This window comes from Poecilia latipinna, unplaced genomic scaffold (genome assembly GCF_001443285.1).
Source record: "Poecilia latipinna isolate Pla-1442-1.1 unplaced genomic scaffold, P_latipinna-1.0 Scaffold862, whole genome shotgun sequence".
Lineage (NCBI taxonomy): Eukaryota > Metazoa > Chordata > Actinopteri > Cyprinodontiformes > Poeciliidae > Poecilia > Poecilia latipinna.
The window spans coordinates 135,166-160,559 of record NW_015113478.1 but is presented as its reverse complement, the minus strand read 5'-3'; the positions used below and the strand labels follow the sequence as shown (position 1 = coordinate 160,559).

At 40.9% G+C, this 25,394-nt stretch overlaps 3 protein-coding genes and 1 long non-coding RNA gene across 9 annotated transcripts in view; 2 read left to right on the top strand and 2 right to left on the bottom strand.

Moving 5' to 3' along the window:
* Positions 1 to 2,420, bottom strand: part of ankfn1a (ankyrin repeat and fibronectin type III domain containing 1a) — a 93,461-nt gene extending 91,041 nt beyond the window's left edge. For 2 of the 3 annotated variants that reach the window (XM_015048154.1, XM_015048156.1), the window contains exon 1: positions 2,238 to 2,420. In XM_015048154.1, the coding sequence (XP_014903640.1) occupies positions 2,238 to 2,240 (3 nt within the window). In that variant the 5' untranslated portion in view covers positions 2,241 to 2,420. The remainder of the gene's footprint in view (positions 1 to 2,237) is intronic. The other variant, XM_015048153.1, reaches the window with a different exon arrangement.
* A 2,220-nt stretch (positions 2,421 to 4,640) lies between these two features.
* On the top strand, positions 4,641 to 10,028 carry LOC106956989 (TATA-box-binding protein-like). 3 transcript variants are annotated; one of them, XM_015048146.1, is made up of 8 exons: positions 4,641 to 4,725; positions 5,326 to 5,395; positions 6,154 to 6,262; positions 6,346 to 6,433; positions 6,550 to 6,641; positions 6,719 to 6,815; positions 7,544 to 7,635; positions 9,762 to 10,028. In XM_015048146.1, exons 1-8 carry the CDS (start codon positions 4,666 to 4,668, stop codon positions 9,787 to 9,789), a joined length of 636 nt encoding a protein of 211 aa, XP_014903632.1. In that variant the 5' UTR covers positions 4,641 to 4,665; the 3' UTR covers positions 9,790 to 10,028. The 3 variants fall into 3 exon arrangements, with proteins under 3 accessions (XP_014903632.1, XP_014903631.1, XP_014903630.1); XM_015048145.1 differs by having other exon boundaries at positions 6,719 to 6,883; XM_015048144.1 differs by lacking the exon at positions 9,762 to 10,028 and adding an exon at positions 8,885 to 9,030 and having other exon boundaries at positions 6,719 to 6,883.
* Positions 10,029 to 13,626: 3,598 nt separating this feature from the next.
* Positions 13,627 to 19,084, top strand: LOC106956994 (transmembrane protein 100-like). 2 transcript variants are annotated; one of them, XM_015048158.1, is made up of 3 exons: positions 13,627 to 14,013; positions 14,133 to 14,247; positions 17,364 to 19,084. In XM_015048158.1, exon 3 carries the CDS (start codon positions 17,421 to 17,423, stop codon positions 17,892 to 17,894), a length of 474 nt encoding a protein of 157 aa, XP_014903644.1. In that variant the 5' UTR covers positions 13,627 to 14,013; positions 14,133 to 14,247; positions 17,364 to 17,420; the 3' UTR covers positions 17,895 to 19,084. The 2 variants fall into 2 exon arrangements, with proteins under 2 accessions (XP_014903644.1, XP_014903643.1); XM_015048157.1 differs by having other exon boundaries at positions 13,627 to 14,247.
* Positions 14,281 to 15,925, bottom strand: LOC106956995 (uncharacterized). The gene is made up of 2 exons (XR_001426868.1): positions 14,674 to 15,925; positions 14,281 to 14,603 (listed from the first exon to the last, which is right to left on the bottom strand). It is a non-coding gene; the product is annotated as an uncharacterized LOC106956995 (long non-coding RNA).
* Positions 19,085 to 25,394: the final 6,310 nt, after the last annotated feature.

Below are 25,394 nucleotides of genomic sequence, written 5' to 3'. Positions count from 1 at the left end.
GCGGGCCACATGTGGCCCGCGGGCCTTGAGTTTGACACATGTGTTTTAGGGAAATGCTTGCTGCTATAGATCTGGGTAGATCTGGGTGAGGCTTAGTGAAGTCAACTTTTGCAGGAAATCACAAGTAATTAATGAGTCAACGCGCATTATAGCATTTAAAACTGTGTTTACTTTTGTGTTTACTTGGGTTATGTATGTTTAGCTTAAAACACTCATTTGACTCTTACCTTAAATGTTTTATATAATCAAAAAGAAACCAACAGATATCTGTGAGAGGGCAAATACATTCTAAGACTTATGAATTAAATTTATAATGGCTTCCACAAACCTGAGCTACACAGCGACTCACCATCCTTATAAAAAAAAAAACAGCCATCAACTAGCAATTAGGAACTAGCAACAGCAGCATTGTAAGGGACTGCTTAGACTGATCACCACAAGCTCATAAAATAAAACCTTTGACGTTGAAAACAGTTCAAATTAGTCTCATCTCTTGTTTTAAGAGTGGGTGTTCACTCGTCTTCATCAGCCAGGAAAACTACATTTTGACTCCGTGCTATGATGCCTTTTTATTCCCACTTTGCTGGTGTCGAGGATAACCTCTGGATTTATGCAAGACAACAGACGGTGGGTTAGGGTAACGCGGTAAGCTGCATGACAATAATCGACTGAAGACGCACCGAAGACGGAATGCTTGAACACAGCGTCCCGCAGGTAGTCAGGTAGTACGCCTAGACTTTAGACTTTATTGTTCACAAAGGGGAAATCACACCCATCCATCACCGAGACAACACCAACCAACAACCAGGTAGACAATAACATACAACAAGACATAAAACAGGTGTGGCAATGGAGGCTGTACAGTGGCTGTCCTGGAACTTGAATGCATCTCTGAATAAATTTTTTTTTTTTAAATGTATGTAGTTATTGAAGTTATTGAATCTATCCCTTGACTATTGCAGCATGCGGTCACCATGGAGACTATGGAGACTACAGATGCAGCCAGGTGGCTCACCATGTCCTTTTCACTCCTAACATCAAGCAGCACTAACATATGCTGACAGGGACAATTGGGTTACCCCTACAGTTGTCATGTCTATAAATCACTATATAGGATACGGGTAAAGTTGGGAAGACCCAACACTTCCGTACTGAAATCAAAGTACAATTCTGACATCTCAGCCTGCCATCCCAGAGACAGGAATTAGACAGCGTGGGCATGTATCTTTGTGAGTCTGTTGGTTCGGATATTTGCTAAAATTCTTCTATCAAACTCGGTCCAGTGCTGCTGATGCTGCCTAATGTGCCTACCAGGTATACCGAGTCTGTCGACCTGCAGCTGGTAACTCCGCCTGACAACACTGTCACCCCACACTTGGGTCAAAACTACGTGCAAAGATCACCATTCCAATCTGCTCAATGGTAGACTTAAACAAACAGGTCACACAAGGCCTTGAAGATTAGCTACAGACTGACAGCTAAAGCTCATCACTACTTTATGGGCAGCTTGTTGGAAACTGAAAATCAGCTAGCAGGTTACTTGTTGCTTCTCGTTAAAATGTGTTTATGTGTTAGAATCAGGATTTACTAATAAACTTGTTTATGACGGTCTTTAAACATCTCTTCTTACTGTCTCCATGGCGAGCATGCGGTATTTAGCTAAGTGGGAATAAGTAATTTGACAGGGTGGCGACAGTAGTTGGAGTTTGTCCAACAATCAATTGGTTGCTGGTCCAATTCCATCTTTGTCCTCCTCTGTTGTTGTGCCCTTGGGCAAGACACTTCACCCGCTTTGCCCGTTGGAGGCATGGCAGCCTCACCTCTGTCAAAGTGCCCCAGGGCAGCTGTGGCTACTATCCAGAAGCTTGCCACCGTGAGTGTGAATGAATGAGTGAATGAGAGACTGTAGCGAGACGTGGTTTGTGGTCCTCCGGTCCAAAGCGGTATACAAGTGTAAGCCGTTTCCCATTTTATAAGAGAGAGCTGCTGAAACCTGAACAGAGTCCTATGTGCATTTCTAACCTTTTCAAGTTGTAAATACACAGATGACCGTCAACACGTGGCTCATTCCACGGTGAATTAATCGGCTCCTCGACAAACCAATCAGAGAACAAGTCTTAGGGTTTCTGACAGCAAACATGAAACTAAGACAGAGTTTTACCCACAAGCATGCAGCTGCCACTGTCAACCGAGCTCCAGCTCCACAGCTGCTTCAAGGCACCAAAACCAAACTTTACCATCTATCCCTTCCTTTCTCTGCAGAAATAAGGTCTTCTCCTCCACCTCGTCCTTCTTCCTTCCCTTGTCCTCCACAGAGCAGGAACATCTGCTCAGGCCGGGCTCCGGCCTGGAAACATGTCTTTGTCCCGGCCCGTTTAAAACATCCCAAAAATACAGACGGCCCGGGCTGGAGAGGAGCAGAGGGAGCTCACGTTTCACTGTGGTTAACTGAGCGCAGCGAGTCCCACATCTGGAGGGTGTGAGTCCCGCTGCCGATCTGCCTCCCACCTTGCTCCCATTGGACGGCCAGACGTGAGGAAGGAGGGCCTGAGGTTTCCTTCTGTTCCCCTGTTCCAAGGAGGAGGGAGGAGAGAGGGAAGAAAGGATCAAAAGACAAAAAAAGGGAGGACAAAAATAGAGGAAAGGGAGGATAAATCGACAGGAAGAGATGTAGTGTGATTTTGTAAGTTTGATCTCAGATGTAAATCCTTTTAGACATGGTTAAAAAAAACCCACACACAGTTAAAAGTTTTGAATCAACTGAAGTTTGAAGATTCTTCATACCAGAATGGAAAAGGAGGGTTGAAAACAAACAGGAAGGAGGAATAAAAGCCGGAACTGTCAGATTAGACAAACAGAACATCTAGGATGTAATGGAGAGGGGGGGGGGGGGGGAAGAAGAAAGAATGATAGTGATAATGACAGAAAGCAAGAGAATGATGTTCATAAAAAAAAGAAAATTGGTTCTTTGAAGAGTAAAAGTACAAGAAAAGGGAAGAATGATGAGGGATTTGCCAGAATGATGTGTTCTCTGCTGATGATCAGATCTGGAGGATAAGTGCAAACAGGAAGGAGGCAGTTTATGACCTCAGACTATCTGCAGTTGGCACCACCAACATAAATTATATGTATATATATATATATATATATATATATACAAAAAGCTCTTTCTGTGACTTTAATGTCAACAATTAAACTTTTCTGCAGCAAAAGAGCGAGAACACATGGGTTCGTTCAAAATCAATTACTCTTCTGATCAAAAGGAAAGCCACTGAGGCTCTGATCAGTCAGAACAGTTAACAGTGTTTATAGTCGGCTGATGACATGGCCTCGTTCAGATTCAGATGATGAAAGAAGTTGTTCGAGCTGCGAGATTCAGACCATTTTTTCCCCCCTTTTAGTCCAGGATGTCGAGCGGACACAATTACTTCCCATATGCTGTTCTTTATAGGACAGACAAACAGGAACGAGGCCAGGAATAGTTCTGGGGATGAAACATTTTATGAACTCATCTCGAAAAAGAACCAATCAGAACTAAGAATAGAAAGTAAAGTTCCAAAAAAGTACATTTGAGAAAGAATTTTGACAAACCTCGGTTCCCAGTGACCGGTGAGAAGTGCAAGAGAAGCGAGACTTTAGGTTATAAAGTGACTATTTATTTACGTTTCAGTGAGAGGGACAAAGTGAAATTCAATTTGTTGAGTTTTTGAGAAACTACGAAAGTCGCTCAAATCAAGAGAGCAGCATGTAAGGACAAAAGTTTTCATTCAGAAGTTCGGTACGGCTGATTTCATATTGAGTTGTGCTTGATATCAAACATCAAACCTGGGTTACTTTTCACGTTGTCATTTGTTTTGTATCAAGAGAGCTTCACGGGAAATAATATTCAACCATTTATCAAGTGTCTTCAACGAGACTGTTACATGTTGTAAGGAAAACTTCAAAAGGAGATAAAAAGTAAAAATCAAGTCGGAGTTCGTTTAACAATTTGGCTTGCCAAGATGTCTACCGAGTGCAACGCTGTTCAATATTCCAGGAGCAATTTGTTGGATGATCTATGAATCATGAGTACCAAGTCACTGGGAAAAGTGGCAAAGAAGTGGCTCAGACATCGAAATAGCACTCTTGTGTTTGTTTCTCTGGGAAAACTTTTCATCCTTACTGACGACTCTCTGAAGCTCTGCTAATAAAAACCTAGAAATTCACGAGCTCTATTACTGAATTCAATCAAACATTATTAATAAAGCCCTTTTCAAACAGTCAAGCATAACACAAGTACAGACATTTGGCCTCTAGAGAGGCACACAATGAAATGATCAACTTAATAAAAAAAAAAAAAGCAAACCCATAAAAACAAATAGTTATTGATAAGAAACAGAGAAATGAGGGAATTATAGAGAATGGTGGGAACACAATTGATTAATTTGTATTAACAGTAAACATTACAGGAGGTTATTCTGTAAATTTACATCGATGAATCAATCAAGAGCAAGTCTGTGTTGCATCTTTCATAATTTCAGTAACGTAGCAACAGAATTCTCTCGACTGAAAATACTTAAATCCAAACAGTGGTAAACATGTGAACCTTAGTCAGTTGCTAACAAGCAGCAGCTGAGTGGACACTGATGAAACATTTCCCACAACACTGATGAAACATTTCCCACAATGGACTCCGTCATGGACTGGCACAACCTGGAGCACTTTTTTGAAAAGTATATCTTAACTGTAAGTACAAATATCGTTGTACTGTTCACCAGTTAGATGCCGACACACCTGTGCTGTGGACTTAACGTTTAAAGTTGCATTAAAGAGACGGCATCATGCACAAACAAGTAACAAACTTAAGACATTTGAGTTTGTAATTTGATGCTTTAAAATCTTTAAATAGCTCCTGCTCTTTCTGACACTCCACCTTCAGCGTGTTATCACAACAATAAAACATTAACTAATAGTATAATTAACTAATTAATTAATGGTAAAAGGCCTTGGGTTTGGTTAAATCCTACAGGTTCCATCTGTGTTGTTTACCGAGTGTACCCTTAGTGAAGACATGTTGCTGCGTTGTTGTCCCATTGTTTCTTTTTCCATTTCATTTCTGTGAAACCTTTCTGTTTACAGAAAGGTTTTATGTCGAGTTACATAAATTGATGCCATCTGTTAAAAAAATGAAGTATTCACGATGCACTCCAAAGACCTTTGGTCTGAATTTACATCATCGTACGCATGTTTGTCTTTGAATCCAAACTCGGAGAATCAGACGCAGCTGCAGCGCTGCTCAAAAACTCTTTGGGATTTCTGATTTCTTCCATAATTTTTTGGCTGCAGGACACAAAACAAGAGGAGATTAAAGATGTAATCAAAGAACTCATGATCTGCTTGGAACAGAACAACACAGGTACAAACTAACACGTCTGGTGCTTACCAGGGCTTAAAGTGACTTGACATAAAATTACAGTTTGAGAACAACACCAAGTCTATTCAGTTCAATCAATTTATTAACAGTCAATCCCAAAAGGAAAGTGCTTACGCATCGACTCTTTGAGAATATTTTCTATTGGAAAAGTGTGACTGCATAGCAGTTCCTCTATTTACCAAAGTGTTCTTGAGTAAAATATCAGGTAATTTGTCCAAAAACTGAAGCTTTATGCAAGCTGGGTCATTAATATGATAATAATTCCCAAACAAAGGAGCAAATTTGCATCATAATAGCTGAAAAAAGAGCCGTTTCAATGGTCCAGTTAAAGACCAGACCTCGACCATGATTAAAATGATTTGGTGGGTCCTTCAGAGAGCTTTTCAAACCTGAATGTACATAATCAACTTCAAAAATTCCTTCGCAACGATGCGAGAGACTGATAAGACAAACATCAAACCACTGCTGAGTTATTTGTTAAAGTTGGCTCTACAAGTCGCTTATTCACTCAATTTAATTCTGTTTAACAATACATTATTATTTCCAATGGAAAATTAGATTTTGTAATAACTCAGATGATCCAAGTTTCTTCAAAGAAATGTTTTTATTCTTGGACATTTAACAGTATCCAGATGGAGTATTTGAAGAAGTATTTGAAGACCCCCTGGTTCTCTGAAGCTTCGAGGCCAGATTGTCTGACCTCTGAAAACATTATATATTGTTTTGTTTGTTTGTTTCAGCTGAACATAATAATAGGACTTTGGATGTCTTGCCAAGCAACAGCACCTTTTCTATTCCCCCTTCAGTTCCAGAAAAACTCGTGGACCTCACATTTAAACCACAGATAAAGTAGAGTCCTCTCTTTTCAGTTTTCTGGCATTCTCAATCGCAACATCCTGTCGTTAAAGCTGCGTTTCAATCTTTTTATGCAGTAACGTCTTGTCTACAGCAAAGCTCGGCTGTAAGTTGGACCTAGACTTTATAGTCAGAAACACTTGGAACTGTGAGTACAACCCAAAGGTGAATGAACTTCAAATGCAACACTTCCAGAGTGCTCCTACTGCTGCCAATACATGTAGAGTTTGCTCTTACCTGTTGTTTTTTGTTGTTTATTTCTGTTTATTGTTGTATTTCAGACTTTTCCAGCAATCACCATAAGAATCCGTAAGCCAAGATCGACAGCAAGACTGTTTAGAAACGGGACACTTGTTTGTGCAGGAGCCACGAGGTCAGTGTGTACTCCAGATCCTGCAACTCTGTGTGCTGGTCTCACTAAAGTGACCTTCTCTTTGTCCGTCTGGGCAGCACTGACGAGTCTCACCGAGCAGCCAGGAAGTTTGCCCGAATCGTGCAAAAGCTCAACTTCCCGGTCCGCCTTCTGAACTTTCAAATCAAGAACATTGTGAGCTGTGGCAAATTCTTCCCAGTTCACTTAGCAGATGTTCGACAGGCATATAGTAAAAAGTGCAGGTCAGGACAACTATTTACGAGCAGTAACGTACAGTGTTTGCGCCCGCAGGTGATGGGACTGTAAGTGACTTGTAATGTCCAATATGGCCAACGAAGAACTGAAATGTCGGCATCGCTGTTGAATCCTTGAGACCTTGTTGTCAAGCAGTACTCGGATGCATTGTAAATATTTTCTTGAGAACAGATTTTTGAAATTCATACTTGTTCATAAAATTCTCCTAAGTCCGACATATCAAAGGTGATTAAGACTTGCGGGTAACAGATGGTCCCATCCCACAATGGATAATGTTCAGCCATGAGTCCTGGTTTTGACTACCATGTTGCACCTGTAGACTTAGATGAAAGAATACACATTCATTTCCCAACAAGTAAAGACAGATTTCTCAACAAATGTCCTGCAATGACCATGTGAAACGTTTAAAAATGTAATTTTCAAATTCTTTGCAAAAGTAGCACAATGACAACTGTTTTCACTATTACCTGAACCACGACTCTGACACTTAAATCAATCAAATCACCATATTTTAAGGAAGATTTATCCATTTTTTTGTTTCCAGTAATTGATCAGTGATTGGTGACTGCACCAATCACTGATCACTAGCTGTGCTCGACAACGCAGTAACTTTGTCTCTCGTTTTGTGTCGTGATGACTCTTCACAGCTACCATCCGGAGCTGTTCCCAAGTCTCTTTTTCCGGGGGCTTCCTGGAGTCACTGCCACCGTCTCTCCAAGTGGCAGTATAATCCTAAATGGTAAGTTCCATCCAACTGTGTATCAATCACATTCCAGTTACTTATGCAAACACATTGCGAAGCACCGTGACAAATGTGGATCACCGATTCCATCAAGAGTGAAGGATGAACCCTGCAGCGTAGCTCTTCGTTCCTCAAAGTCGATTCGAATTCTGTGAAGTTCTGAGATAATGTTTGTGGGTATTATTGAGATTCTCGTTAACATACATCTAACCTTTGACTGGAACTTATGGAAATTAGCAATTTTATAGGTTTAATTGGTTCTTTCATTGGTCTATAGGGGTCATTAATATTGTGCTTCAGCTCATAAAGTCCCATCATCATACAAAAGGGAGGAGGAAGACAGCCGGTTGTTTGGATTGAAGATAGGCTGTATAGTTTAGGTTGTGGTTAGGGTTTGTTTGGTCCAGCACACGCAGTCTGAAATTTTGTATGGTTAAAGTGATGCCAAGGGTAATTTTGTGCAACTGGAGCAACTGATTTGACTTTTCAGAACAGGTTTGGAAGATTACTGAGCACACCTGTAGAGTGAAAGTAAAATAAGCCTGAGGTTTTGAAAATTCCAGGGATTGTCACATTTTTGTTGTTGTTTCCAAATGCAAATTAAGTCTGCAACATGTTTACTTGAAGCAGAATATCGGGTTCTGTTGAAGTTGGTGTTCTTATTGATCTGTTTGGTTCAGCAGAAACAAGTTTCAAGTTTTCTTTAACCCTCCTGAATTCTCTGATAGCACATTTCCTAGAATAGTGTTGGTTTTACAAGTGATCCGTCTATGAGAAAAAAAAAACATTTTATGTGATATTTTGAGTCTTTTAGGACGTTTTGTAGCATCGTATTAGAAGTTCTACTATTCCAGTGGATGTACGGCTAAAACTGGAGGTTTCACTGTATTTTTCTTCTGATTCTGGTGGTTTCACAACGACCTCTCAGGTCCTGTAATTATTTCTTGTGGAAACTCCACAAAAACCTAAAATAGGCCCAGAAATACTTTGAAAAAGGGCCGAGGACATTTTAAATGTTCTTTACTCATTCTCTCACTGTTGCGCGCCACTTCTCTTTTTCTAGTTCTTTTCTGGGTTCCTCAGTTGTTGCTCTCAATTTCATGGCACCCTGGAGCCTCATGAGAGACACATTTTGGAAAATCTCTTTTTTGCTGTATTAAAAGTTATTGGTTGGTCTAGATCACCAGCAATGCTTATTTTCAGGGGATTCCCAGAGAGCCTTACAAGGTTCTGCTTTAATTTCCAGGACCTCGAACTACTGAAGAGCTCCATAAAGCATCAGAAGACATCTCCCTGATCCTGAGCCCCTTCAGGAAGAAGTGAAAACTAGAAGTGCTCTACTTTAAACTGCCTGTGAAATATAAACAATTTTGAATAATGCAATAAGTCTCATTAAATTGTTTAAGAGAGAAAGTTTGGGCTGTACTTGTCAGACTGGTTATTGCTGTTCCTCAAAGCACCACTAGATGTCATCATGGTTCAGTGTAAGCATAGGTTCTGTTTCAGTTCTGGTGGAAGCTGATGTGGATCCGCCAGTTTGATGGAGTTTCAAAGCATTTTAAATAACCATAATGAGAATCGTGGACAAAGACTCAAATACGGAGAGTTTTAGCTCAAGAAGCGACTTTCCGTACACACGTTTAGTTAGGCCCAAGTGTTACAGCAAACAGAAGCTGTTAGGATTTGGAGAAATCAACACTGAAATATTTTATATTATCCAAACTTTTTAGTCTGTCTACTGACAGACTGTTCAGTGTTGTCAGTGTTGGAACTGGGAGAGTTTTACCAGAACAAAGAGACAAAGATTGGAAATGCGATTTAAAAAAACCCCCAAAAAACAAAAAAAAAACAACCCTGAAACATGTTGGATGTCAGCAGAGCAAAAAGCATGTGGGTCAAGGCAGAAGGTATGTGTGTATAGCTGATTTTCCTGCTTTACACTAAAACCATTACCAAAAAAATATACATAACAAATACAAAAATGTGAAAAGAACAAAAAGAGAGGGGAAAAGAAAATTCATGAAAATTTTGGGGAAAAAATCTGTCAATATAGAGTCTTAGATGATAAAAATGTGATCGCAACAGAAAAATGGTAAATTGAATTTTTTTCTTTCATTTGAAAGCTTAGTATTAGGAGAAGAGTCCAGGTGAAAGCTGAGCAGATGCAGGCCCTGCTGACCGCTGGGCTGGAGCATCCTCCTCGCTCCTCTCAGGGGGATGACCTCCTGACCTCTCCCCCCCCCCCCTGCACGTTTTTACCTCATGTCGATGGTTTTCCAGTTCCACCTCGTTTTTTCAGCCCATGTGTTTGTTTCCTGCTCAGTCTCCACTCTTCTCCGTCAAGCTTGTTGGAGATTTAAACCCTTTCATTAAATTATTTGTGACCTGCATCCCTCCTCGTCCTTCCTCTGGTTTATTTGATCTGGTTTTCACATCCTGTTGCTCCTGCTCCACTTGGCTTCAGCTGCTTTTCTCTCTTAATAACATCCTGACTTTCCTCTGAGCCTAATATTACCAAACGGTCACACCCTGCGTCTTCTCGTTGCTCAAACACAGTGAAAATCAACTAAATGTTGTGGATTTTGGACAGTTCTTTCTATTTAGCTTTTGTGTGCTCCACATGAGACTGCTGGCATAGGCTTCCATCAGTGTTTTTTGACAGTATTTGTGATATGCAAAGCACTGCAAGTGAAATTAAACCAGAAAATGTGGACTGAAGAAGAAACCCGGTGACCTGATATCCTTGGTGTTGGTCAGGATGCCAGCAGCAGAATTTAGGATGAGTTGACTTTTCTACTTACTAAAAACCAAACAAAAAAAAAAATCATCCAGCGATTTTTTGGTAACACTTTATTTGAAGGGGTGTGCATAAGACTGACATGACACTGTTATAAACATGACATAACACCTGTCATGAACATAAAGAAGTCTTTATGAATGTTTATGACAGTTGTCATGAAGTGTCATTTGGTAAATAATCACACTTTTAATACAAAGTTGCTCTAAAAGTTGCATTGAAAGTCCATTAAAAGTGCCAACTTTGCATGATTTTGTAAATTATGGTAATTTAATGCAAAGTGGTCCAGAACCATACGTGACCTTGTGGTCTGCTCTGACATTTTCCTGATGGGTCTTCATCTCTAAACTTCTTCATCGATTTGTTGCAACAACCAAAGACTTCTGTCTGTGTTGCACTAAAACCGGGCAAATTCTGATTCATCCATTCAAACAATGAAAACACAGATGATAAACTTTCAGAAAGTAAGAAACGGAAGCACCAGGATATTTGGTGCAAAATGAACGTCTACTAATAATCATAATAATAAGAAAAGCTACTTTTGTAACAGTTTCAGGTAATACAAAGAAATAAATCATGTGCTATTTGCCCACTTTGTTCAGAAATAGATCTTGTTTTGGGTTAGAAAAGCCTTTTTTTTTTTTTTTTTTTTGCAGTCCTGTGCATATTTAGTAAGCTCCTCTTCCTTCCGGATAGTTTTCCTGCTGGTTGGAAGTGTCTGGAAGAGGTCACATGTTTGGAAAAGGTAACTGTAGGTTAAAATAATGGAATGGTTTAGTCTCAAACTAACATAAACATGTACAGTCGGATCTACTGTCAGCTGCACCAGCAACTTCCTCCCAGATTCTCCAAGTCTGCGATTTTATCAGCTATCTGTGATGTTTCTGGTTTCTACAGGGAGCCACGAAATACCTTAGATTATAAGTCTCCACTTCAGAGTCAGAATGTGTCTGATAACCCACAACTGAGGGTGGGTTTTTTTTTTCTACTAGTTTTCATCAGCTCAGCACTTTTTAGGGGGCCTTGTGGGGCCCCTGGCGGGACCGAATACTTTTACTGAAGTCTTTTTTTGGTAAATGGAGGATGTGAAGTGACAGAAATGCAAAGTCAACTTTTCCAGAGCTCTGATGCTGGAGTTTGGATGCACCTGTGAAGGCAGGAAGCGGCGAAAGGAGGAAGAACTGAAAGTCAGACGCGAGCAGCAGCAAACTCGCTGTCTCCACACGCAAGGCCCGAAACCATCTGGCGAAGGGGAGGAAGTGGCGCGCCACGCCGCCAGGGACTCGAGTCCAAAACAAATAACTCGGATCGTTCCCGACCCAAAAGAAAAAAAAGAAGAAAAAAACTGAACTGGGAAGGAAGCGATTCAGCACTCGTGCACTGTCCCCGCGGTGTTGTGATTTTTGGGAAGGAAATTTAATTTGTTAATCATAAAAAATGATCAGTTCTTCAGCTTCGATTAAAAGCAAGAGAAGAAGAAAACCTCCAGGAAATGCGAAGAAATGCTCCAAGAGTTGGGAACGTTCAAACACCAGAACGCCAACGCAGACATTTTTTTGTTTTGTTTTTGCCTTAGCTTTTGATCCTACTGGGGATCCTACTGGATTCCCAGTAGGCGCTGCAAAAACAACACCTGATGGATGTTTAGGCGTTGCTCCAGATGTGCACAGCTGCATTTATTTTGTTCAGAACAGGCTGATGGATGTTGGGTCGAGTACAGACATTCATGAAACTAATTTCTCTCGCACAAGGATCCATCCAAGAGAAATGTGTAAGAAGTAGTGAGGAGGACGTCTTCAAAAAAATAAAATCTGATCTGAAACAGTCTGCTGCTCTTATTCATTGCATCAACACCCACAACAAGACTGCATAGCTGTCATCTATCATCCCAAAACCCATAAAAAAATAAACTAAAACATCAACCCAGAAAACTTGCAGGAACTACAATTCAGTTGGCAGGTGGGCCGCGAGATGGAACGGGTGGGAAGTCGGTGTTTTATTCTCACCGAGCTGGACGAAAACTTTGGCTCAGAGTCAGCAGAAGCCCTGAGAACTTTTCCGCTGAACTAGATTCAGAGCTGCACCTGCAGGTGGAGTCTGAGCTGCAGACTGGTGGACCAGAACCACCTGCTAATCATAACCCATTTAAATGAGACCTGCATTGTTTTAAATTAATCACCGCGATCCAACTTCATGACCTACTTTTTTTTTTCTCCTCTGTACCTAAACAGAAAAGCAGATGTAGTTTAAGTCTGCTTTCTTACTTTACCAGAATACTATGGAGACCCCTTGGGGACATGGGGGAAATTTTGTTTCTTTTCCATTCCCATGCAAAAGATTTTGCTTTGTCTCTCAATAATGTATGTACTAGTCTGTTCATGAGGCATGTTGAACACCGAAAGTTATTTTGCTACGGTATAAAGTTTTTGTAAGGTTTTTACAAGTATGTTAATATCTCGTTTGTACAATATCTAAAGTTCTACATCCTTTTCTTCAAGATACAAGATACAACCACAAACTTAGGTGCAATATGCAAAAGCAAAAGAAGTCCAAACATGGGCTTGTTCAAATTTAAATGAACTGTATACACACAGTACAAGCAAATCCTACAGAACATCTTCAAAATGGGTTGAATGAAAAGGGCATGTCGTGAAATGCGATGGTATAAGGGGTTACGGTGATTGGTCAAAATTCAACCAAGTTCCAGTGATTGGTTGCCTTTGTAGAAAAGCCTGCGCAAAATTTACGAATGATGAGTGAATTCCCATTCACAACATCGCAACTTCATGGAGGGACTGATTGGAGATGTCCTTACAGAAATCAAGACGTCCCAAGGGGATAACTGGGATGTGTTTCCCCCCCCTTGACTTTGTATGAAACAAAGTTGGTACATCAAGTAGAAGACTGTTATTTGATTGGGTTTGCTTCACACTGCTAGAATGTTCATTTCGTGCCACAAAGTGAAACAACAGGCTGACCGTCGTCCTCAGACTTTTGTGGATGTGAAAGAGGAGCTGCTTGAAGGCCTCAGAGGAAACATCCGATTCCTCCCACACGCTGGATGCTCAGCTGTAGGGCGGAGACCTCTCAGCCAACTCCTGCTGGTCCTCTTTAAAAAAAAAGGGATGCAGTTTTGTTGTGTGTCATGTCTATCCTCAGCAACAGCAGCTCAGCTGTCTCCACTCACATTCCACAAAATTGACCGGTTAAAACTAAACGTTTCCATGAGTGAAAACCGACTGCAGCAGACTAAACAGAGCCCAGGCTCTGAAACGTGAAGACCGCAGGACGTTTCTGTGATTTATTGGGTCGCAAATCTTTGTTACGACTCGGCTGAGCCTCGTGTCAGGTACCGGACGACTCAAACCAATCAGAACCCATCATCTCTGGTGTGACCTCGATGATGTCACGGATCTACCGTCGGATGAAGGGAACCATGACTGTAAAGAAAGAGTATACCATCCTGGTTTCCTGCATCCTTATTCAGTCGGACCAGATTCAATTTGTTTGACAGATTGAACCGGAGAATCTCTGAAGGGAGGAAAGAGTTAAAGCTTCTTCTGGCAGTCTGATGGGAGGTGGGCTGGGGGTTTGGGAGGTGTTGGAGGAAGGCGCCCTGTCTCCTCCCCTCCTGCTCTCCCTCTCTCTCTGCCACCTCCTTCTGTTGATAGCCATATTCCCTCATTTCTTCCTGCAGGGGGGACGGTACGGAGCGGAGGAGCGAGGCACTGACTGAGTCTCCACGAGTTCACGTCTGCAGTCAGGAACACGACCCAAACAGCCATAGGAATGGAGCTCTGCTCTCCGCTGCAGTAAGTGGATTTTCATCTTTTTTTTTTTTTTTCTCTTTCCCTGCAAGAATTCAGCCTGCAGGGCGTCGGGTTTTTACAGCCGTGACAGGCTTCACTTCCACCACAGCAATGCAATATTCTGCAAAGACAATATTGCAGCGTTTCATTGAAAAATCATGTGTTCACCTTCATCTGATGGTGTGCAACTCTTTTTTTCTTTGCAAAACAATGCAATGAGCCGAGTGTTGAGTCCGATGTTTTTCTTGTATTATAAACTAAACATATCTTAGGTTTTAAGGCAAACAAAATAAGATGTCAAAAATCATCATTAGAGGCTTCCCTGACTGTGTATAACAGCAGCTTTGCTCTGGATCAATCTAATGAAAAAAGGGTAAAACAGCACAACATCAGAGGCAAGAAAACCTTGGAAAGGAGCAACTTGTATACCAGGAAAGTTCAGTGAGCAAGGATTGTTCAGGCAAGCCGACAGGAAGAGAGAAAAAATTGACAACCAGCTGAATGGATTTAAAGTGGAGACACAAGCAGCAGGTGAGAAACCAGGTCTGTGTCAGGGCTGTGCGAGGACACCTGCTGGACAGATGCAGAATCACAGACTCAAAATGAAAAAGAAAAGAAAAGAAAAGATACCCAAATGATACTCAAGTTTTAAAGTACACATGGATCCACCTGGTTGCAAAAAGTGAAACAGTTTTCCCTCAAAGTCATGTCATTATTTATCCAGTCGTTAAGTAACTTAAAAGGACATATAAGATTGGTAGTTGGTGTTTATAATAATTTCTTATGAAAATCTCCCACCTTTACTACTTCTTCCTAATGAGAAAAGATTTTGCTTTTTAGGCATTTTTATGCGAGTAGCAGGATATGCGTAGTGAATTTGCAACTTCTTATTAAAACGCAATAGACAATAAAAACCTAGGTGCAGGCTGCAAAATAAAAGCTGCAAAGTAAAAGCATAATAACATATATTTGTAACACACCTACCAAAAGTTAATAACGCAAGCCAAAGGTTTAATCTGCTACACTTTATTAATGGGTGCTTTTCTGAAAAGAAATTAAATTTTATTTATAAATGAAACCACATTGTTTAACAGAGATGTTAAACAATAAAAGTGCCATGTTCACAATTAATGGGGGGGAAGGATATACTGCCTGTTGCTTTTAATTAGTCATCAAACTTGCAGTAGGGTGCCGATTATTTTTTCATGCAACAGAGGTTATAAACAGTTTTCTTACACTGAATTTTGTCTCTAAGACAATAATATGGCAGTTTCACTTTATTGCGTTCTTTGTTGAATTAGCTTGACGGTCTGCAGACATGTCTGAGACAAAAAGAAGAAAACCCACTGACATTAAATCCAGGAGTATTGTTTGTATAAAAAAAAATGCTGTTTTGAATATGATGGTTACAGATGTGCTTCAGTTCAACTTTAATTTCTCAAACGGTTTTCTGAGTAAGATTTGTGGTTCTGCTCACCTTCCTGATTTTAGAAAAGCAGATGTCTTTGTCCGAGTTACATTCACAGATGTTGGTAAAATATATAAAAAAAGAACTAAGGATCATTGGCAATATTCTCTTTATCTGCTTTAGGAACAATCAGTCTCCAACAGAAGCAGGACCTTCAGGTTAAAGGTGTAAAACTACAGATGAAATTAATCAGCTCAGGCTGCTTGGAATAAGATAAACCAGGGGTCACCAACTCCAGTCCTCAAGGGCTACCATCCTGCAACTTTTAGATTGACCTCTGCTCCAAAATGTCTGAATTCCCTCACCAGCATTCATTCCTCTCTGCAATAGGCTGGAAACGAGCAGTTTATTTGATCCAGGTGTGTTTGAGCAGAGACGCATCTAAAAGTTACAGGATGGTAGCCCTCGAGGACTGGAGTTGGTGACCCCTGAGATAAACTGACCGTTAAGCCGAGCGCTTCTCCAGCCTCGCTTAATGTTCAGCAAAATTCATTTTGTTTTATTAGACTTGGAAAAAAAACTAACAAAAATAAAACAACAACTTCATTTCCCGATCAGCAGCTGCTTGTGTTAACTGATGGCAATGAAGCTTGACTTTCCCTTCATCTGTCTCACATTAAAATTTCATTATCAGCGTCTGACCTCAGAGGCGTAGCTACAAACTGCCACATTAACTCACAGAGATAGATGGATGCCGACGGTTATTAAAAAAAAAAAAGTAGAACAACGTAAACTTACAATGACACTTTGTTAATCAAAGTTAATAACAGGTTTAGTTTTCCACAGTGAGAGAACAGACTTGGGGCCATTTTCTTATATTTGGTGTCTGAATTAATACAAGTGATTTTAGTGAGGGTCTCAAGTATTCACAGATTTTAGCTACTCAGCCAACTGTCCTTCCTACGCCCCACTGGAGAACACAGTAGGCAATTTGTAAAAACAATGTTTAAACTCAAAATACATTGTTCAACAACAGTTCCAAACATTATGACCATCAGTCCAAGAAAACCCCTCAAAAAAACAGAAAATAGTTTGTTATGCAAATTTTTTAAGCTAGTAACATTGGAAGCCATTCACCTACCAGTGTGCCATGCGTGGTCCTACCTTGCAAATTCAGAACAGGCCAGTTTGCGGCATGGGAGGAAGTGTGGCGTTTGAAGACTGACTTTGTTTTTTTAAGCCCTTTCCCAGATGCCGTCTTATGGAAAGTGAGGCGTTTTGGGGTTTCCCCACATTGTTGTCCATACCTCATCAGAATCATTAAGTTTAAAATGACCATCTGACTGCTTTCAACCTCATGGTTTATAGTAAGAAACGTATTTCTTTAAGATATACATTAACAAATTATAACTGGATGGAATATGTCAGAATTTGAGTGAGTGCTCAAGATATGTCAAAACTGAAGAAAACCTAGCAAAGAGTTGAAACATTTATGTTTTTAGCTACTGAAATCAGATTCACCAAACTCTTACTTTATTTTGTACCAATACATTTGGTTATAGACCAAGATGGATAAGCACACTTTTTATGGGGCATTTAAGCACCAAAAATCACATTTACTGTAAACCGGAAGTACAGCTGCCATATAAAACTACTCATCTTTAACTGCACGTAAAAAGGCTGAAAGCTAACTTTTTGTTTCTGTATACAGCTAGCTGTTCTCTAATTGGCTGAGCTCTGACATCCCCCCCGCCCCCCCACCACCATCATGGCTCACCTGTTCCTCGCCAGCAAGATCACCATGCCGGACGACCTCTACGCCAAAGGGGGCGGAAGGATCCCGAGGAACGCCGTGAGGATACCGACGTCCATCTCGGCAGAGAGGCTGAGCCGGGAGAAGACCAGGAAGGACAGTGCTGTCGTCGTGACAACACGTATCCCGCACGTCAACGAGGTCCAGCTGACGGCGGCGACCGGCGGCGCGGAGATGTCCTGCTACCGCTGCGTGGTGCCGTTTGGCGTGTTTGTCCTCATCGCCGGCGTCGTGGTGACGGCGGTGGCCTACACCTTCAACACCCATGGGTCCACCATCTCCCTGCTCGGACTGGTGCTGCTTTCTGCAGGGCTGGGCCTGCTGGGATCCAGCGCCATCTGCTGGAGGCTCCGACTGAGGAAGAAGAAGGACAAACGAAGGGAGAGTCAAACCGCCCTCATGGTCAGCCAGGGTTACTGCGTACCCTGATCTCCTTGAAGTTTGGACAGTCAAACCTCAAGCTCTTCATTTCATGCAGCAGATATCTTTAACGGTTTATAACTGAATGCACCACACAGATGCCATACTACGTCACCAGGTTAACAGCTCATAACCCCTGTCCTTCATGCTCAACGACTGAAGAAGCAAGCGGTGCCTCGGTGGACACCTGACGGTCTGTGAAGGCCAAAAAAACGAGTTCCCTGAAAGCTGATGGAGGAAATGAGACCAGTTGGTCTCTGAACCAGAAGTTTGGTTGGAGCTAACTAATTTCACGTGACCAAATAGTTAGAATGTCGGTTCATAAAAAAAAACAAAAAAAAAAAAACTAAAGATTTCTTGAAACTTGTGATGAAGCAAGATGACAAAACCACAAAATTAGTTAAAAAAAAACCTGTAAATCATTGACCAGTCAATCACTGAGGGTGAAGTGCAAAGTCTTCTCTTTTGTTCCTAATAAAGACGTCAGTCTCGTTAAAACAAACATGACAAGAGATCAGTATGATCTGGCTTGGAGGTGTACAGTTTATACATATTATACATTGATAAGCTATACACACAGTTAGAATGGTACTCTACAATATGTATGTTGAGCCACTTTTTTGTTTCTCTCTGAATTGGGCTCATTTGTGACCTCTGTTCATTCGTCGGAGGTTCCGTCGCACCCCGTTGGAAATGCATCATTTAAACCGAGGGTGAATACAGAGAAGTTTCTGAAGACGTTTCCTCTCTGCTGTGGGGATTTGCTTCACAGAACCGACAACATGGCTCGTTAATGCCACTTTGAGAAAAGTGTAAGTGATCTTACAGAATCATGTAGCATTTCTTCAAACAGGGTGAACGGAAATAGGCACTGCTGGTCTTGTTTTTGTTTTTCTGGAAGATTCTAAAGGGTAATAGTTGATAAAGCAGTGAAATGAAAACTAGAACTGACGATGCAGGTAACTTTTTTTTTTTTTTTTACCATAAAAAGATGTGCAGGTGTGTGCAGTGTTTTACTTTATGACTGAATACCTGAGTGTTGAGGTCACAGCTGGGCCCAATTTCTTGCATGCATGCCTGTTTTGTATGACACGTGCACTAAGTTATGTCACACAGATATTCCTCCGTTATAGCTCGATTTTATTTATTCTGTCAGTGACTGGAACTATAACTATTAAAACGAAGATCTGGTGCCAAAACAAACCCGACTCCTGTTTTCCTCTCGCAGATCCGATTTCCAGAGAGCAGGTCGGGAGGGCCGACCGTGAGGTTATATTTAGCTGTCTTCATTTTGCTTTGCATATCCCTGATAAAAAAAAAATGGGGGTCTGGGGGCGAGGTTGCGTCACTCGGAGGTGGCGACAGCTAAGCGATTGCAACGGCGAGCTAACTTTATCTCCGCAGTGTCTTGGGGAATGTGGGCAGAGAGTGGAAGCAGAAAGCATCACCTCAGACTCATTCGACACCTCGGAGGAGGCGCCTCTGCTCTGAAAACAGATGCAGAAAATGCAGCGGCAAGACGAGCCCACACACACAGATCGGATTTTCTACAGTTCGGGCCTCCTACGATCTGTGGTGGAGCTGACAGAAAGGCGGGCTTTCCGGATGAGTCACTGGAAAGTTTCCAGTTTCCTAAAGTGCTGGCATAACTAAAGGTTAACACAAATTTTGTTTTCCTTCCAATCGGGAGGATTGATTTTTACACGTAAGTAAATGCTGTAGTCTCCGATGTTTCCAGATCCTCGCTGCGCCTCTGGAGGTCACTGGCTCCTGTGTGAAGTGGGGTGGGGGGGAAATCCCAAACTTCCCTTCTCTTCCTGTAACATCGTGACCAGTTGAAGCCACCAGAGGTGTGTCACATATGCAGTGTCACCCCCCCTCTTCCTCAACTGCTCCCTGTTTTACTGAACCTCATCCCAGGCCGAGAGTTGGGAAAAGAGCCTGGCACGCTAAGAGACCGGAATCGGCAGCGTGGTAAACAGGAAAGATTTTCTACCCAGAAACGCCCTTTGGAAAAAAAAAAAAAAAAAAAAAAGAAAAATAAGGAAGTTATTAATTCCTCTGCAGGCGTGAGACTGTCTTGTCATTGAAGTAGAGGTGAGGTCATCTAAGGGGGAAAAAAAATGAACCTTGACCCAGTTTTAATCTGTAGCCCCTGATTCCATCGTTCAAGTATAAACATTCAGGGGTTGCAGATGCCAGATTGCGGGAATAAGAAAAGATGACAATCGCATAAAAAGAATCAGCTAAGTACACACCAGGCACCTGGGGAAACAGCGAAACTCCACACAGAAAGACGCCATCTGGGATTGGATCCTTCTTTAGCAGAACAGTCCAAATCAGCCGCTAAATGGGTCAAAAGTTAAAACGTTGAAAGAAATGAACACATTTACAAACACATGAAAGATAATTAAATGAACTAATTGACAAAGTAACAAAACTTACAATTTATTTTAGAAACAGAAAATGTCCTGGCTGGCGGAAAATTACCAGGATATTTTCCGTCAATTGTACAAACATTTCCGTTAACGATTTTTTATTCATTTATTTAGGAGTTTCAGTTAATCCAAAGCTGACATTTTCTGTATAGTATATATCCAGGGTACATTATTGTATTTTATTTTTTTTTGTACATCTCACAAACATTGACATGCAGTAGAAAATACAATAAAAACACCTGTTGAAAGTCTTAACTGAAAGTTCCTTCACACTTTAACAGTACATGTACCCATTTCTTACATATTTTTGGGGGTTTTTTAAGCACAGTTGATGGCACTAATGATTATGGAAGCCGAGAAAGCCGTTTTTATTGAAATATGGCTTAATCTGACTCATAAATGTTCCGGAAGCTGCACCGATAAGCAGCTCATTAGAGCATTGTGTCTGCAGAGTGTCAGCGTGGGCCGGGGCGAGAGCCAGCTACCTGCCAGGAGCTGGTCCTGACAGCTCCCAGGATCCTTAATGAGGGTGGAAGTCAGTGAAGTTGTCAGTAGGAGGCAGCACAGCTCATTACGGGCTCTTCCCATTCCCGGCGGCAGAGCCAGAATCTTCTCAGCCCTGACTGCACAAGTCGCTACAGGAAATCCTTCTTCTTATTAAATCAATAACATTTGGTAATAGCTGCCAAACAAGTAAGTATCATTTGTTTATTATAGGTAAATAACCTATAATAATTTTCAACATGTACCTTCAGAATCTTTTTTTTTTTAAAGAAATATAGAACAAGTATGCAGCTCAGTTCATTTGGTATTAAAGCACAATCTGATAAATATTAGCCATTTTAAAAGAAAGAAAAACAGTTGTTTTTTTCTGAATTATCATTATGTGGTTATAGTTCCTGGTGGTTTGTGTTCAACTCTTGAGTTCAGAAGCATGTTGCATGTTATTGTCAGTTTCTTGACAGATGGCTGATTTTCATGTTGGAGTCACCGGATAGCAGCATCCGAACTTGAAATTGTGTACTCTATACCTTCTTAACTGTTAGATAACATTTACAATTTGTTTGAATTTAAGTTCTTAGGTAAGTAAGGTTTTTTTCTGAGACTGGTAGCTGCTATCTTTACTAAAGATTGCCGCTGTCAGGGTTAGCTAGCTCTACCACAGCATAGCAGATAGCCTGGCTAGCTAGCTTCAGCTAATTCCAGTTTGCTAGCCTCCCTCAGTCATAATCTGAAATTAGAAGAATGGCAAAAATGTATTTTATTCTGCACAACAAGCAGCTTTACTTGAAAATTATTACTAAGTTTAGTGGTTGTAAACATCTTTGTTTAAATTTCAGTATTTTACCAAACAATCAATATCAAAAATGTAAATAAATGGCATGTGTATTATTATCACAACCGCAATGATTAGCATGTTGGCTCTGTTTTTCTTGTCTTTCTTTTTGGCTTTAAAAGAAACATTTTTTGACCACTTTTGATGCTTAGTGGGTGTTGTTGGTTGTTCAAGATTTAATGTAGGGCATCTTTCAGATGGATGTAGATCAGTATTTTTATGGGATGTAAAACAATGGTTGGAACTGTTTTCTCGAAGGATTGGATTGAGAAACAAAAAAATCCAACCACACATCACAGAGCTTTAGTTGGTGCCTCAGGTTGTAGGATCCACTCAACAGCCCATTAATAAAGAACAGAGGAAAATTGGAGCAGACAGAAAGTTTTCAGATACCCTGAAACTTTTCGTCTGCTCCAGTATGACTCTGACTCTGAATTAGAGGTGTTTCTGAAATCTTCCATGTGTTCTCTTCTCATACACATCCCAGCATACCATCATCATCAGTCAGCTCATGTCTTAGGGATCGTTGTGTTGGCGTACGTGGGGTCGAATCTGCTGGTCTCAGTTCCCCCAATCCTGATCTACAAAGACTCAGTCTGCGTGTCTGAGCAGGGAAACGACAGCAGACCACAACGGGAATCAAACCGAGCTGCCATTCTCCTCGGACACAATGCGAGCTTCCTGCGTTGAGGCGGCGCAGCCGCACGTTCGCTCCTTATCTGCGGCAGCACCGCAACCAACCATTCTCCCAACAAGTCTTTAAATCCCTCGGCACGTCGACAAGCGAGAGAAGCACTCGCGGAGAAAAAGGTTCTCGGGTTTTTGACGGATGAGGGGGAAGTGCCGCTCCCTGGTTAATGGGGCCGTTTGGGGCCCCCCGCGCCATTGTTGTGCTTCTGGTTGGTCTCCTTTTGGAGGCTGGAACCAGCGTCTATCGCAGGATCTCTCCCTGCCACACCATCCTGCGTCTGCCACTGCTTAGCTAAACAAGCTTGAACTAAAACAAACTTCAGGGCGTGCTCCAGTTTGGAAACCAATTTGTTTCTGAAGTGCAACCTTCCCTCACATCCTGCAAAATCTGCCCATCCATCTCCAGTAATCTGAGCATGTTTCTGTTTGAGGGGCGTCTCGTCGTTAAAACCTCGCTGCTCGTAACCCTGGCGGCATCCTGCCAGTAATATCCTACAGAATCTGCAGGGTTCATGATATAAAAATAAATTTAAAAAATGTCTGTGCACAGGAACATAGGATCACTTGATCTCTAGCCAACAACAGATTTCCAGAATGTCTGCGCAATAAACCAACTTCCTGCAGGTCATCTCAAAGTGCATATTCATTTTTATTCAAAGGAAGGATATGAAGCCTTAACCTCCCGTGCCTCATAACCTCTAGAGTTCAAAATCATTTCCTGGCTGAAACATCCTACGCAAGATTAAGAAAACAGGACAATCTCTCAATTTTAGGCAACGGCATGAATCTCCGCTCTGTCAGTTCAAAAACAATGAAACCTGAAACAGAACTGTTAGGGCCGTATAGCTACGCGTCTGGTTTGAAATGGCAACAGCTTTTGTTTTGGAGTCCGAATGAGCAGCAGGACAATGGGGAATGAATGTTCTGGAGGAGATTCCTTTGACAGATGTTGAAACACATCTGGTGTTAATCAGAGGAAAATCAAGGCAGTGATATATTTCTATCTAGAAATACAAGTGCGCAATGTTGATTTCTGGCTCGGGATGCCACAGAGTAAATAAAGTTTTTGATGGGTAATGGGTTTTAGCTATATAGCAGAAATACCTCCTGAGATTTAATTACCTCTTCTGAGTCCTTCAGCTTTACTCCAAGAATCCACTGGCAAACAGAGAACTCCCGAAGCTGCAAAAAACTGCAACAATTAAACTCATCATGGTGGACTTACTGTTTAAGAAACAGGAGTTTCATTTATTTCACTGCTATGTCCTTTTTTGGACTTACACCAATGTTAGGACAGACAACCAGGCAATAACAACCTACTTATACTTGTACTGATAAGAATAAAATGATGTCTAAAGTCATGGAGAAAAAATGTAGCTGTCATGTTTTTCCAATTGATGAAGCTCACGTTCCTGTCTAGGCTCCATCTGATTTCCAAGAAAACTTGCTCAAAATGATCAAAGTGTAGATTTGAAGTCCGCAGAAAGTCGACGACCTCTCTGCTGACCCTGTTCTATGATTTGAAGCTGTCTGCCTGTGAGTTGATTTCAGTTTCAATTGCTTGAGTTTTATTTGTCTTTTATTGCTGGTTATGCATTGTAGGTTCCTAAACAATGAAGCCATAAGCTTGACGCTCTCCGTCCTTCCCCCTTTGGTTCACTCGATGACAAAAACGACAAAAAAAAAAAATAGACTGGGTCCTCTTGATAAAGGTTAACGGTTTACTTCAAAAATAAAAATGGTACAAATGTTACTTTTCCACAAAAATAATAGAGTAAACAAAAGAGAGTCTTAAGCGAGAGAAAGAGAGAGAGAGAGAGAGAAAGAGAGAGAGAGAAAGAAAGGAAGAGAGAGAGAGAGAGAGAGAGAGAGAGAGGTCAAAAACCTGTGTGGCTCCACTCCAACTGCCCAACTGATTCTGCCTAGCCACACCCTCAAAACCTTAACTGCAATTACATATGCAAATTCACAATAAGACCTTATTATAGTCCAATATAACAAATTAGTATGAAATAGAGATATAACTTGTACTCATTTTTATCCAAATAAACAAATTACCATAAGAAATATAAACATAATTTATCCTAAAGGTCTGAATGAACTAAAATTGAATTTAGGCTTCTACATGCATCTTAGAGTATTTCAGTTTTTCTATTCTGTGTTATTGTGCCTTTGTGCTGGAATTTGTAAAGTTTTAGACGTGACCCAGTCGGCGCTGTTTTCGCCACAGAAGGGGATTCAGCGGTTTTAAAGGGTGACCTATCACCTTTTGGCAATATGGTGTTCTTTTTTTGTTTTCTTTTCCATTCATAGTTTTCTTCATATATAGGTTGAATTTAAACAGTTTGTCCCAGTTTTTCCTCCTTTCAGCTGATGATCCGCAAGTTTTTATTTATTCAGCTTGCTGGCCCATCTGTCTTCTATTCCGCCCGCATCCATCAGGCAAAAAGAAAATCCTTCCCAGATGGAGAAAGGCAAAAGGCATTAACAAATTAGCCCGATTTCCGACAGGATTTCATCCTCCACATCTGAATTCGGCCGCAGACACATGGCCTCCACAGAAGGACCTACATTTGAAAGTTGTGGCAGCTTTCTGGATAAAGAGAAAAAAAACAAGACAATCTGAATATTTATTGACAATATCTTCAGAAGATGATTAATTGTTCAAGTTGTATTTTTTGTTGTTATTGTTTTTCATTTTGTTACTGCTGCAATAACATAGAGATCTACATAATAACCTTAAGCTACACCAATATAGAGCTAAATCATGGCTACAACTTTTACCATAAAAAAAAATCAAACACTTAAAAACGTACCAAACAGAAACAACAGAAATAATGAATAATTTCAAACCACTGTAAGCATTTAATACTCAGACTTTGTCTTCTTCCTCCAATTTCCTGAAATGTAATAAAATACTGACAATACACAGGGGTTTGATTGTAATGGCTTTTGGCAAAAAGAAAAGAAAGAAAAAAAAGAAGGAATTTAGGTCGTTATTGTAGGAAGGTAACGACATGTTCTTTTGTTTGATTGGGGTTGATT

Bases quoted from the DNA above. Each gene is read 5' to 3' on its own strand.
- LOC106956989 (XM_015048144.1), top strand. From the start codon at position 4,666: ATGGACTCCGTCATGGACTGGCACAACCTGGAGCACTTTTTTGAAAAG. The intron at 6,642-6,718 runs GTCAGTGTGTAC...CCGTCTGGGCAG, and splicing joins GTTTGTGCAGGAGCCACGAG to CACTGACGAGTCTCACCGAG. The intron at 7,636-8,884 runs GTAAGTTCCATC...TTTAATTTCCAG, and splicing joins TGGCAGTATAATCCTAAATG to GACCTCGAACTACTGAAGAG.
- LOC106956994 (XM_015048158.1), top strand. From the start codon at position 17,421: ATGGCTCACCTGTTCCTCGCCAGCAAGATCACCATGCCGGACGACCTC.